Here is a 14,713-nt window from a genome sequence, read left to right as displayed (position 1 = left end):
TTCCATATGGTTATTTGTATGATGTCTCATTTGGTGGTTAAATTAGAGAATAGTGATTTTATCTTTTAATTATTAGTTTTGCGCGATTCTCTCCAAATCATCTCAGCTTTGCATTTGGATTCATTTTGAAGGTTATATCAAAGTGGATCATCGAAGAAGATTTACATATATTTGACGCCAGATTTAATCTTCATTATGATATAATTTGCAATTGTACTGAAAGATCTTTGATTCTCTAAAGTTGTATTACTCCAGCATTATAATTTTGTTGGTTTCGATAATACTATTGTCTATAGATCATCTTGTTTTCGACAGAACACAATATCAATATTGCGCACCAGATTCTCCCAAGTCCAAGCAGCTGCCAATGCCACGCCAACAGAGCCGACAGTGGAACGAGACATATGAGAAGAAAACAATTCATGGATTCCTCAAACATAAAAAAAAAACCCAAAAAAAATCAGAGGTTTGACCGATCTCTTCGACAGTCCCAAGCCGTTGTATGGTAGAGACAGTCATGATTCGGTCTCTGAGTTTTAATTATATCTGGTGGATCTAATTACCCTCTCTCTTTCTCTCTCTCTCTCTCTCTTCGTATCCCATGTCGCACCATCACTGACGCCGCTTACCACGCTTACCACTGGTTCTTCTTTCTTTTTTTTTTTTAAATCTTTTACATGTATATAAAAACCCATTTTAATGATATTTAATACCAAATTAAAGTTGAATATAATCAGAAGAGTGTCCCTTATTTCTTGATGTTCCTATCCCGAAAGACCATATTGCCCTTTCAGTGTTTGTCAACTTCGAACGTGGTGGATGGGTGCAGTGCATGTATATTTGGATTTATACAAATTGGGCGGAGAAATGTGCTCTACTCTCTATAGCAATTTTGAATTTCTTTTTTCTAAATTTGTTAAAACATGGTAGAGGTTTGACTTCTGCAAGCATCATATGACAATTAAGAAGATGAGATTAACAATTGCAGAACTCTTTATTGTGGTGAAAGAAGTCCAATTGCTACACCATGGCCAGCTTGAACTTTCAACCACTAACATGAAGTCTCTTAAATACTTTTCCATTTTATAGTGATTAATTGGTGATATTATGGCACAACTACATTGTGTTATATGGCAATTTACATGGTGAAAATGTGGAAATCTTGGACATCAAAGACTTCAATAAAATGGACCCATATTGTCAAAATTGGTAATCAGAAAAGCATGACAGAGTGAGGAGGTTTAGGTTAATATGTATTGTGATAAAATTAATGAATAAGTAAGATATTTGTAATTCAAGTGTTTAAGAGCGTTTACTGTTACGATAATGAGGAGTGGTTACTAACGGCATGTTTACTTGAGAAGGAAGGGGAATATAAAGGAATGGGAATATGAAAAAAAGTAGTTTTATCTGCACACTTTTTTTTACCTTCCACACTCTCTGCTAATTTTCATCCTTCGATCCTCTTCAATTTATTTAATTCAATAACTGAAAATTAAGAGAAATATGTGGATAACACCGTCTTATGAAAAATTAAGTATGAGGTAAACAACCCCACATTGTAATCTCATACCTTGATTTTTCAGGTATGAAAATGTATGAGATACCCAAAACATTTATCTTTTCCATTCTTCAGTTGTTAGTAGTAAAAAAATGAGAACCCTACAAATCCATTCCTCTTAAAGAAACATGCCCTTAGTAGAGTCTCTTCTCCATGCATGCATTGGTGGGCAATTTAGGGTTTTCAGGAGCATCCAATTAGGAAGAAGAGAGATGGTGTACTTAACAAAACCAAAGGTGCTCAAATAATCTAATTAGTACCAAAACTTTTATTATTGCTTAAAAACACCCATTATTTTCAAGGTAAATTTAGAAGGTTGTGCCAGAAAGTTTTGGCCCACCAAAAACAATCCCATTTCCTCCCTTCCTGTACTTTTTTCGGTTAGGAGAATAGCTGCAGCTTTAGAGAGAGAGAGAGAGAGAGAGAGAGTCTCTCAAGGTGTGGTATCTCCTCAGAGACCCACCAAATTGCCATAAACAGAGCAAGCAATATTAAGAGGGGGTGGAAACTGAGAGAAAAGAGAGAGAGAGAGAGAGAGAGAAGAACAGAAAATATGGAAGGTTGAATACAGCGAAGCAATTGTTCATGCAGACCCACCCCCCACAATCCTACATTATTATTATATATTTATATATTCTCACATATATTTATATAATATACATTATATTATAGATATATATATATTATATTGGTCGAAATATATACACACACATATATAATTGCATATTGGTGAGAAAAAGAGAGAGAGAGTGGTGATACAGCAAGAAAGCTGGTCCTTTGGTCTCTGCTGGTCTTCCATATTTCCATTGGCCACCACCTTTGCCCACTATTGTCGTGGGTTCCCACTAGCAGCTTTTTTGTCTTCTCCATTCTTTTCTTCTTCCAATAATTTTAAAAATATTCATTATTTCTCTGCGTTTTTCCTCTGATATTTCTTCTGACTCTGCGTTTAGTGTTTTTGCATATAAATATTTTGATGGGGTGGTAATATTTTTTTCTCTCTCTCTCTCCCCCCTTTTTTTCCCACCCCAAACAGTAATGATTTTCTCGTTAGGGGAATCGTTGTTGAGGAATCTGAAGATTTGTGAAAAAGAGGCGGTTGTAGAAGAAGAAGAAGCATCCTCATTACAAAAAACCAGTCATTTCACAAACAAGAAGGAGAAGTCCAAATAGAATCTCACTAACTGCACGAGTGTCTCTCTGTTTTTTTTTTCATGTGATCTTTCCAGAAAAACACCCAAAAAAATTCGGTTCTGGGTTTGTTTTTGTTTTTCTTTTTTAAAAAAAAAAACAATTAATCTTTTTGTTTTTGGGGGTATTTGTTTTTGGATTTGATGAATCAAGGAAGGCAATTTCAGATGGTGGGGGGGATTAATTACATGAATAATCAAGGGCAATACAATGACACAACTTTTACCAAAATCTTTGTGGGAGGGTTGGCCTGGGAAACTCAGAGGGAAACCATGAGAAGGTACTTTGAACAGTTTGGTGAGATCTTGGAGGCTGTTGTGATCACAGATAAAAACACTGGAAGATCCAAGGGTTATGGATTTGTAAGCAAACCCCATTATTTTGTTATGATTTTTCTGATTAATTTGAGTTTGGTTTTAATTTATGTTTAATATTTTGATTAGGTTACATTTAAGGATCCAGAGGCAGCCATGAGGGCATGCCAAAATCCATCCCCTGTGATTGATGGAAGGAGGGCAAACTGCAATCTTGCATCTCTTGGTGCACAAAAGACCCGCCCACCGACTGCTCCCCATGGTTTTTGCCTTTCCCATACCATATATTAACTCTTTTTCTTTACCATTTCTTGAATAATTTTGTTCTCCGACTCGGGATAAATCTTCCGCCCGATGTGAGTGCCCGGTCGACGTACTGTATTATGCCGGTGGACTGAGCACTCGAATTCCGCAGAAATGTGCTAGGGTTTGGAAAGAAAGAAGAGACACAATGTGTTTGTTGATTTTGTGATGGTATTGCTGCAGGTGCAGGAAGGTTTAGAGCAGCACATGGGTTGGTGGCTCCACCAGCTGCTTATCATGGATCCTCATCAACCTATTTCCCTCAACCCACTGGCCAATACACATTTCCTTATTCAGCTTATGGGTAAGCCTCAAATTCCCCAAAACAAAAACACACCCAAATCTTTCCTTTTTTCTCCATAATTCCGAGTTCAATTTACATAAAACGAATTCACTCCATATTTTCATTTTTTTGGTTTTGTCAAAATGTTTTCATCCATTCCATATCTGATTTGTTTTTTCCCTTGTTTTTGGGTGTAAATTTACAGGTACACTGGATATTCACAAGATTCCATGTATCCCATGGTATATTTTTTATTTACCATTTTAAGTGGGCACATAAACTATTTATTTTTCTTTATTTTTTCTTAAGCTGACTTTTGTGCAAAATGCATGTTATTGTGCAGAACTATTACAGTGTCTATGGTGGTGGTGGCCAACAATTCTCACCTTACTACACCACCACAACTGGCGGGGCATCAGGGCCGGCTGGAATTTACCATAATGTCTACCCATTTTATGCTCAATATGCTCAGAATAGTAGCCAGGCTCATGCCCTTGCTGTCCAATATCCCCAAATGGTACAGTACCCTTATTTGCCTCCTCAACCCTTTGGCTCCACCTCCACAACTGGGATCCTCTCTCTTCCTCCTTCTTCAATGCCAATCACCACCCCCACAACTACTCCAGGTAAAAACATTTTAACCATTTTCCCGCTGATATTCCAACATGAGTGGTTTGAGATACCGTCACTGTGGTACCCGAGAGGAATTATCTAGAGAATTTACAGTTTACATGCAAAATGTTACAGGTGCAACAGCAGCAGCAACTGGGGTCACATCAGGGGGGGCAGCTGCCCCACAACCTTCTGGGGCACACTCTGAGCAGAATCCTTCAACTTAATGTCCACAGGGGGATCAAAACAATGTCAACTTTTCAAGACTAACCATATTGACAGAAGGGTAACAAGACCAGATTTTCAGCCATCAACCTCCAAAGTATTGCCTGCTGCTGCAGATTAATCACATTAGCTGCCATCAGAAGAGAGCAAAAGGGTTTCATACAAATGTCAGCATCCGATTGGTTCTTCATTTGTTTCACTAACTTCATCATCATCATCATCAGCAAACATGTTCTTGGTTAGGACAAGTAGGGGAGTCTAGCTTATTTTTCAAGTTAGTTGTTAGGATTAGGGGAGGAATTAATTAATTAATTAAGACTCATATCAGATGATTAATTAATCATTAATTCATGTAATTGCATGAGGTGGAAGCTAAAGATTGGGCTTTGGATTCCACCTCACAACACTAATTAGCAGTTGGATTATGTGCCTTGGATTGCATAGAGCATCCAATGACATATAAACCCTTTTTTGTTTATATCGGAGAAGATTAAAGCAATCGGGTTTCAAAAGATTTGTTTTATATCTTTGAAACACCAGTTTGGTCAAAGCTTCGGATAGCTTGATTGGCCATTTAACTCGTAATCTTTAATTTTTAATTTTTTGAATTTGGTCATTGTTCAAAGCTTCGGATACTTTTTTGGAATTGATGGATTAGTTGGAAGAAATAAAAGATTGTCTCTATGATTATTTTGTACTTTTTCTTTGGTATGATTCTTCTTTTGCACAATCAATCACTTTCGGGGCTTTCAAGAATGTGCTTGGAATCCTAGGAGCTCCCTCAGAAAAGGCGGAATGCATGGTTTTGCTAAAAAATGCTGGGAAGATCATATTTTTGGGAACCGAATCCAACTATGCTGTGCCCACTAATTAATGCATCCAGACCGTTGAAATTTGATCAAACTGCTACAATTATCATAACTTTTAGAGGGGTCCCCTGTTTCTAACCGTTGGATCAAATTTCAATAATCCGGATGTATTGATTAGTGGGCTCAGCATGGTTGGATTCGAAGGGGATCTAGTTCCATATTTTTAGATCATACTTCGTAGATCACATGATGTGACTATTCATGATTAGACTATTTCTTTGATGATTTAAAGAAGGAGTCCAACTACCAGCCGCCACATCATGTGATTCACAAAATATAGTTCAAGTAGATAGTCTCTATAACATCACTTTGGTTTTGCATACTCATTTAATTTGATTTGGTTTGGTTTTGAGATGCAAAATTGAACTACTTGGGAGGAAAGTGAAAAAAAGAGAGAAACAAGAGTAATGTTATAATCTTATAAGTCATTCAATGTGTGGATGGCCAACCCACTACAACTCTACATGTTTGTCCACTAATCCATTTGTTGCTTCATCCTTCCATATAAAATCACACACAAAAACACAAAGCCTTACGGTTGAAAAGAGAGAAAAGAAAGAAGGAAGAAGAGAGAAGCCACAAGGTTCACGGCAAAGAGAAAAAGAGAGGAGAGAATAGAGAGAGTTATCGTTGTAATTCTTTTGCTTCAGATTATAAATGAAAGCATCACTACTGTGCCGATGATGTACTCCAGTCACACTGACTGTAGAGGAACCTCTTAAATTTTTTGTCTTGTTTATTTATTTCACTGCACGCACCATTGATTTTACAACACGTTATCAACACAAAAAGTTATCATGTCAGTGAAAAGCACAACACTACAAATCATGTTCACCTCTGTCTCCTGGAATCTCACAGATAAGAAAATATTTTCATTTCATCTTAAAATCTTTGTACTACTGATTTTCCTGAAGCAAATATATATATATATATATATATATGTTGTTGTATGACTGTATATCATTCTTTGCAGAAGCAAAAAAGTACATACTCAAAATTCGTAGAGAATGTGACAGCCATGTAAACAGCCTTGGAACTTCAATTTACAGACCTCAGATTGAAATACTTTCTTCATCAAAGTTGTTTGTCCGCATCATACCTACAACATATCAAATTTTCAGAAAATTCCAACGGTGCGATCATCGCAGATGCTTGAAATACCAAACCAGTTTCCAATTTCTGCAGAAATTGGACAGACACCTTATGAGTACCAAAACTCCATTTCAGTAGCTCAGATAGAAATTATTTCTTCACGAAAGTTGTTCGGTATCATACTACAATTTGAGCTAAATATAACTGTTTGATCTTCTCATAAGTTGCAGACACTCTTGACTCCAAAACTTATGAGAACCGTTTCGATTTTTTCGAAATTCACGGGAGGAGGAACACCAATTGGAACTTATTGTTACTATTACTTCTTGAGTAACTAAAAGGACTTGGAGTTGTGAAATGAAAAAATAAAATAAAATAAAAAGAATGAAACAAAAGAAGTGGCAGACTAAGAAAAAGAAAAAGCAAAAGATAATAACTTAATCATTGCATTTTCTGTTTTGGCATATTTATGTGCATAGTATTGGTTTAAAGCCCTATCACAAGTTTTATTTATTTATAGTATGTAGAATTATTACCCTTTGCTTTCAAGCTTTGATATTTATGTAAATGGTGCTAAATCAAAGCCCTTGTCACAAGCTTTATTTACTTAAAAGCAATTTATTTACCATGGTTGGAATTGACGCTTATTGCTTTAATTTATTTATTGTACTTCCTTTTGTTACGATAAGTACATACTAGACCCTAAGTTCCTTGATCAGATTAGAACCTGAAGCTTCTTGATCCTCATCACATAAAATGATTGGACCTGAAGTTCCATCATGCAAAAAGATCAGGCATGAAGTCCCTAGATTCTCAAGATCGGACATGAAGTTCCTTGATGAGTACCTTAAGTTTGAAGAGCCGAAGTGCCACAACTTAATTGTAATAAAGGACATAAGAGTCTTAGTCCACAAACTATTCAATAAGGATCAGAAGTTCCTTGATGTATGTAAATGATGATATAATGCATATTTGTTGAAGAGTTTACATCTCAAAGTCTTCATGATTATTGCATATCACTGGGCATTGATGTTGAATACCATGTTCCTCATGTCTATACCCAAAAATAGTTTAGCAGAAGCATTTATTAAGCGGATGAAATTGATTACCCGTGCTCTGCTCATGAAAAAGAAATTGCAAGATTGGTACATACCATTTTGCATAATTCGTTATTAAGTTCGGTTGAGACCAGTTGCTAACCATCAATATTTCTCAGTACAACTTGTGTTTGGGCACCAACTAACCAAACATTACATATTTATGAGTTTTTGGTTGTGTTATCTATGTGCTTGTTGTACTGCCATAACGTACTAAAACAAGGCATCAATATAAAGTAGGAATTTATGTTGAATTTGATTCACCATTTATCATTCAATATTTGGAACCCTTGACTAGGGATATATTTACCGCATAATTTACAGACTATGATTTTGATAAGATAGTTTTCCCACCGTTAGGGGGAGAAAATAACATCATTCCAGAAGAACGATGAGAAAATATCATTCCAGAAGAATGATGAGAAAAGACCATTCCAGAAAAACGAAGAGAATTTGTCTTATTTTGATTCACGAAGCAATCAATGAGAAAATGAAGTAAGAATAATTGAATGATGCAACGAAAGTGATAAAATCAATATACTTGCTACAAATGTGCCTACAAGAATTGATGTCCCTGTTGGACAAAATAATGTGGTAGCAAATGATTTATCTGTTACATGCCTGAACCGTGGCAGACCTTTAGATTCAAAAGGTTCAGTCATTCGAAAGAAGAAGAATATGGTACTACTGAACTATTGCATTCCTGAAGCATAACTGTTGCATGCCGGAAGCATGACAATAGCCGTATGGATACACGTCCTAGAAGGGACAATTCTCGGATATGGGAATTTTGATGTCTCATGCATGAAGCATGATAGACGTATAGGTTCCAAGGACTCAACTCCTGGAAGTAGAGATTAAAATCCAAGCTCTATAACACTTCAGAGAAGATTAAGATCCACATTTTCTAAATTATGACTATCTTGAAAAAGATAGTGTAATGCCCTTGAAGAGGCAATGGATATCCAAAGAAATGAAAAACTTTTATGCATGTGCATGCACATGAGAATATGGGATCTCGTCTTGATGATAACCAATGATAATTTTGGTTTTTACAAGTAGCTACTAAATTCATCAATGAGTTGTGTTGATATTAAACTGCGTTCTTTTGTTCATTGACAAAAGAAAAAATTATTGGCCAAAAAAATGGAGAAAGGCAACTCCATATCAATTTACCAAGAACGAGGAAAATGGACCTATTGTACAAATCGCCAAATGATGTTAAACCTAGAAGGTTACATAGGGCATTTGTAATACAGTGAACTACACTCAAATGATATGACACAAGGTTCTTATTTGAAACCTGAAATTGCAATACATTCTTGGAAACATGGTTTCTCATTATGAAGCTTGTCCATTTAAATGAAAAATTATATATTACACGAAACTTTATGAGATACTTGAAGCGTATCTTCACAAGTAAATCCCTTAAGTATATATAGAAGCAAGTTGCTCTGTATAAATTTCAAAAGAGAATATGTCATGAAGTGTAGAAAATCCTTGAAGGATTTAAATTGCTTGAAGTAAGCCCGGGAAGGGTAAAGCATAAATTATGTACTCAATACCAATGAATGATATGAATTGCCTTAGTGAGTACTATCATTATGATATTGTTGTAACATACTAAAATCTCTTAATATTATTAAATTGGAACTCCTGAAAAGTCAGGAAAGATTATAAAGTGTTGAAAGAAATATGGTCTTGAGTTGCAGATCGAACAATATGCCAACACGAATCTTATCCATGATGTTTATGGTATTAAAGAACCATATATAGATTGAAGATCATGAGTTGAACATTCAAGTGGTTAATTAATATTTAGACACTAAGAAAAATCATTCATCCTCGTGAGGAAAAGATGAATAGATGTTTGGTACATAAGTACCACATCTTAATGAAGCTTATGCTTTATTGTATTTACACAATAAATTAAATGAAATGAAGCTTATTTATTAATATCTCCGATAAATTACAGACATGTACATACACATGAGTTAAAATGAACAAACAGGAGGGAACCTTCACAAAGGTTGCTCATGTGAAGCCTTAGTACTCGGAAGTACCTTAGAAAGGGAAGACACCAAAGGTTGATTATTTGGAGCCTCAATACTTGGTAAAACTCATGATGGCGAAGTCAATAGGTGCCTTTGGAATAAAGCCACGAACCTCTGATTATCACTTTGAGTCCGACTTTCGGTTCCAGTAATTGGTCGAGCTTTCTTTTCATGCTCGTCAAGTAATTATTTGCAAGCATGTGTAACATTCTATTCTCGTGCTTGAGCTTTCTAATTTCTTGCTTAAGACTTGCCACCTCAACCATCAATAATTCAACTTGGTGAGTTCGAGCAAATAGGCATTAGCCCATATTGGAAACGGAGCCAGCACACTGAACACTTAGAGCCAAGGAGTCTTGAACAGACAACTCATCAGACCGTTCTGAAAGGATTCTATTATCCTTTGGAGTGAAAAGATTCCTAGCTGCTACTGTAGCAGTTATGTTGTTCTTTATCACAGAGTCTCCAACTGTAAGAGGGTCATTAGAGCAGCTCCAGCGGGAGCAACTGCTCGAGGGACATGCTGCGGAACAGTGCCTGATTGCCAGAGGAAGGAAGTCCAGCGTTGGCTGGCGAGCGAGCCCGAGCAGGCCCGAGCTCCAGGCCGGTGGATTCCTGCCAGCCCGAGCGCCCGAGGGCTGTCTAACGTGGGCTGACGTCGTCGTCCTCTTCTTCGTCATCATCATCCTCTTCGCCCTCATCCGCGTCGTCGTCCTCGTCGGCGTCCTCCTCTTCTTCGTCTACGCTGTCATCGGATTTGGACTCGGACTCGGACTGCAACTTGTACAGCTCCAATTGCTCGGCGATCAAAGGCTTAACTTCTTTTTCCTCCACAACTTCCTCCATAGCCTTCATCCTCTCAAAGCTCACACAAATTTGCAGAGAAAATCTCCTCTTTGTATTCTTGAGAAAACGAATTGGGATTGGATTTGGGAAAGTGAATGAGACAGAGGGAGGGAGGGACGAGAGAGGAGCTGCTAATTGGGATTGGATTGCAAATAAAATTATTTTATAAATAAATAAAATACTAATATTTTATTACCAATTACCGGGGCTATTCAAGTGCAACGGTGGAGATACAAAAGGTGATTATTGTTTATTAATGGTAATTACTGTTTATGAGGTGGATTAAATAGTGAATAGCCAGGGGGAAGGGCTCCTGCACTGGAAGTGCTCTTAGAAGATAAGAAGGATGGGCGTCATATATTATCCTGACGCGACTCATCTGTATCCCTCCCGAGACTCAAATCTAAACAAAGGTTAAATGGGCAAAGCCATTTTCAGAAATGATGAAAGAAAAATGAGGTCAGATAAAATCTCAAAAGTGCAAGAAAGAGAAAATTCTATAGGTAACAGTTTTTCCGAGCGAACGTTTTGAACACAATTAATGCCTCTATAAAAGACAAAGCAACATGGCCACTTGTTCAAAAATCGAAGAGTCACTGCTCTCTGAATTTCAAAAGTCGGATTTTCTGGATGAAGTTTGTCATTACCTTTCACATGCAATCTCAGCTTTTTGGATATCACGTGCAACTTTATCAAAAATCTCTAACAAAGCTAAAAACGCGTGAATCGTACTGTTCTAATTACACCATAATTGCTGACAAAAGTAAATACACAGCACCACTACTTGCTATTGAGAGAACTCTATATATGTCGACATTCATCATCCATGGCAAGACAGACCTAGAAAAATGCCTAAATTCTTCCTCCTCTCTGAGAATGCATCTTTAACAAAGCATCACGAAATACTTAGCTTTCTTTCTATCCGAGAATACCTCTTCAAACAAGTCATACCATAGCAAAAGTATCTCATATCATCAGGGTTGAAAGCAAAAGTATCTCATATCATGCTTTTCTTTGTTGTTGCTCTTATCTGCAAAACAAAGATAAAAAAAAAAAAAAAAACCAATCAGTCGGAACTTGAAATCAAGCTTTTGATCTGGAACTGATTGTATGGAACCCTTCCCTGAGTGCTTACCTTGCATTGCTCTCTCTAAGTACTCATCTTCAACTGTTAATATGATGTTGGCTATTTACACTAAAGCTGCCAAGCATGATGAGTCACTGAGAAGAGATGTTTTGAAGGACCATTCAAATGCAAGGTTTGCATTCTGCTCCTGCATAAGGGGACAAATACTGCAAGAGAAAATGTCACACCTACATAAGGAAAAAACCACTTTTGTAAAGGGAACATATAAGGCAAGTGAAAATGATACATTAAAGCTCGTGGAGAATCAACAAGCACAATAAACACGTGCCGATTCATCCCCGACAAAGCCGAATATCACTTGTCACGTGAAGCTCCTTGTTGTCTAATTTCATTCAAGATCAAACCTCGACGGTCTTTGAAGGAATCGCAAGTCTGATTCAAGATCAAGTGTCCACCACCCTTGAATCAAATTAAGCTCCAAATAAAAGGAGTAAATTAAGACATTTGGAGGAAGTCTAGCAGAAGGCCCTCCAGCCCAGTTCAAGACCAAGCCTATGGAAAGTTAACAACGAGTAAAACACCTCTTTCAGCAACTCTCCCCGCTAAGAGACTAAAACAGAAGAATCAATGATTAACCTAAACAATTTGAAATCAAGGGGAGAAACTCATCAGGGGGATCATCCAAAATAGGTCAAGATTTTAACAAGTCAATGGAAGACTTGTGGCCATTCAAGGGGAAATGTTGTAATCTTATAAGCCATGCAATGTGTGGATGGCCAACTTATTACAACTCTACATGTTTGCCCATTAATCCATTTGTTGCCTTATCCTTCCATATAAAATCACACACAAAAACACAAAGCCTTACAGATGAAAGGAGAGAAAAGAAAAAAGGAAGAAGAAAGGAAGAAGAGAGAAGCCACAAGGCTCACGGCAGAGAAAAGAAAAAGAGATGAGAGAACAGAGTTATCTTTGTAATCTTATTACTTCAGATTATAAATGAAAGCATCATTGCTGCTCCGAGGATGTACTCGAGTCACATTGAATGTAGAGGAACCTCGTAAATTTTGTGTCTTGTTTATTTATTCCACTGCATACACCGTCGATTTTACAACAAGTAATGCTAAGTAGACCATTTTTTAAACCATATTTGCAAACCATATGATGCATCATTAATAAGTAATAAACATATTAATCAACACTTATATAATGATCAAATTATCAACAACCACATCATATAATTTACAAAATATAATTTAAATAAATAGCCTATCTAGCATTACCCGACAAACAATCACTATATCACTCAAAGTTTCAAACTATATGAAAAGATATTTAGGGATTCAAGTTGATTTGACATAAAAGATGTCTCTTGCTTACCTAAAATGACATCAACATGCTTCTACATTGAAGATGAAAATAACAATAAGTACTAGGGGAATTTTTTGAATTGCTACCTGAATTTTTACTCAAGTTGCAATGACAAAAGAAACTAAAGCAATGTATGCAACTTAACTTTAATGAGAGAAGATTTTTGTCAAGGAACTTGAATTCCTATCTTAATTGATAGTACTAAGATTTAGAGTGGTTGTCCCAAACTTGGCCACTTTCCCTCTCTCTTGCGTACATAAACCCCTACAAATACCCTGCTCTTCACCGCCGACTCCTTCTTTTGGCTGGGGTCGGCATGCTACCCACTTGATTTTCCCCCTTTCCTTTTACCCTCCAACCCGCTACCCCTTCCCTCAATTCCTCCTCCTTCCTCCCATCTTGCTTGCCCCTCTACCACTTATTTTTTTCCCAACCCCACTCATTTCCATCCATTCTCTTATGTTTCCTTCCTGTTTGCTTTCTCTTCCTTGATTATGGTAATCCTCCTTAATGTCTAGTTTCCTTGAGCTTGTCTAAGTGGCGACAATACTACGGGGAGGTTATCAACTATCAACATATCATCGATATTATTGATATTATCAAGACTTCGATTACCTAATTGTCTATATACTTGTTAAATAAAAAAAGGGTCTTTCAACATGGGTCCAATTTTATAAGGCTATTTTGAAAGGAATCCACTAGTATTACATCGTCCAAGGTGGGACCTAGCAAGTATAATATATCTCCACGTCTCCATAATTTTCAAACGAATTACAGCACTTGCCACTATGTAGTTTTTGAAATGAATTTGCCAGATTCTAATGATTTTGGGGGCGTTGAATGTATCTCGTCGATTCCAATGATTTTGAAAAAAAAATCTTCCTGATTCTTGCTTGTATAATTCAAATTCGAATTATGAGATGGATAAATATGATTCCTGCAAACAATCAATGTAGGCAGGAGTTTAGGTTTTGAAGGATATTCATACCTGGCGAACTGGTATGGTAATATGCACCTATTTTATCTTTTCATCCTTTGTTGTTCGTTGCTTTTGTTGTCTACCTATATGAGAGGAAGGAAACCATAATTTTCCTATTAGGGTGGAGGTATAGATTATATATGCACTTGATTTGAGACGTTTTTTTAGGTGAAATTGGGTTTATAATATTGATTCGAGCTAAAGATTTTTAAACCAAGATCAATAGAAGTTTGAGCCTTGAGTTTTTAAATATGCGTTAATTGAGTTGGGGATTTTGTAGAACAGGTAGCTTAATAGCACCTTTTGTTGGTTGTGTCTTAGTTGTTGTTGTTGTCTACCTATAGGGTGGAATGAAAGTAAATTACTTTGTGAATTGAATTTTTTGTATCTATTTACGTACCTGATTGGGTGGAAAGTTATTGTGTTTTTTCTTTGATCTGGGAATTGAGTTTTTTTAACTGATGTGTTGTTGTCTACCTACATGGGTGGAATGAAAACAGCAAATAAAAATGGAAAATTTTAGGCGCCTAGAAATTACAATTTGTTTTAGTAGTGCATTGGTGATTAAAAGCAATATTAGCCCTTTGTATCTCATTGATTATCAGAAAAGACAACATGAGCTTGAAGAACATAAAAAAAAAAGGATATCAGTAATCCACATTCAAAAATTATTATCAAGATATCCTACAGCAGAAGATGAACGAAACTGAAGAATGAATATTTTTTTTTTTATGGATAATTAAAGATGAATATATACAGAATTTGAATGATGATACAAATAAAGAACATGAAAAAAATAGGAGGGTAAAATAGTAATCACAACACAAAC

The 14,713-nt window shown here is 36.4% G+C and overlaps 1 protein-coding gene across 1 annotated transcript; it reads left to right on the top strand.

Annotated features, from left to right (window-relative positions):
* The first annotated feature begins 2,076 nt into the window (after window positions 1-2,076).
* On the top strand, window positions 2,077-5,186 carry LOC125469079 (RNA-binding protein 24-B). Its single transcript, XM_048565982.1, has 6 exons — window positions 2,077-3,114; window positions 3,196-3,328; window positions 3,553-3,673; window positions 3,858-3,894; window positions 3,996-4,278; window positions 4,400-5,186. Exons 1-6 carry the CDS (start codon window positions 2,896-2,898, stop codon window positions 4,489-4,491), a joined length of 885 nt encoding a protein of 294 aa, XP_048421939.1. The 5' UTR covers window positions 2,077-2,895; the 3' UTR covers window positions 4,492-5,186.
* Window positions 5,187-14,713: the final 9,527 nt, after the last annotated feature.

Source organism: the organism of the source record quoted next, unplaced genomic scaffold, assembly GCF_019419815.1.
Source record: "Pyrus x bretschneideri cultivar Hongxiangsu unplaced genomic scaffold, Pyrus_bretschneideri_v1 Contig40, whole genome shotgun sequence".
In the NCBI taxonomy this organism is placed as follows: domain Eukaryota; kingdom Viridiplantae; phylum Streptophyta; class Magnoliopsida; order Rosales; family Rosaceae; genus Pyrus; species Pyrus x bretschneideri.
The sequence above is the reverse complement of the archived record's forward strand: the minus strand, read 5'-3'. Positions and strand labels throughout refer to the sequence as shown.

Bases quoted from the DNA above. Each gene is read 5' to 3' on its own strand.
- LOC125469079 (XM_048565982.1), top strand. From the start codon at position 2,896: ATGAATCAAGGAAGGCAATTTCAGATGGTGGGGGGGATTAATTACATG. The intron at 3,115-3,195 runs GTAAGCAAACCC...TATTTTGATTAG, and splicing joins GATCCAAGGGTTATGGATTT to GTTACATTTAAGGATCCAGA. The intron at 4,279-4,399 runs GTAAAAACATTT...AAAATGTTACAG, and splicing joins CACCCCCACAACTACTCCAG to GTGCAACAGCAGCAGCAACT.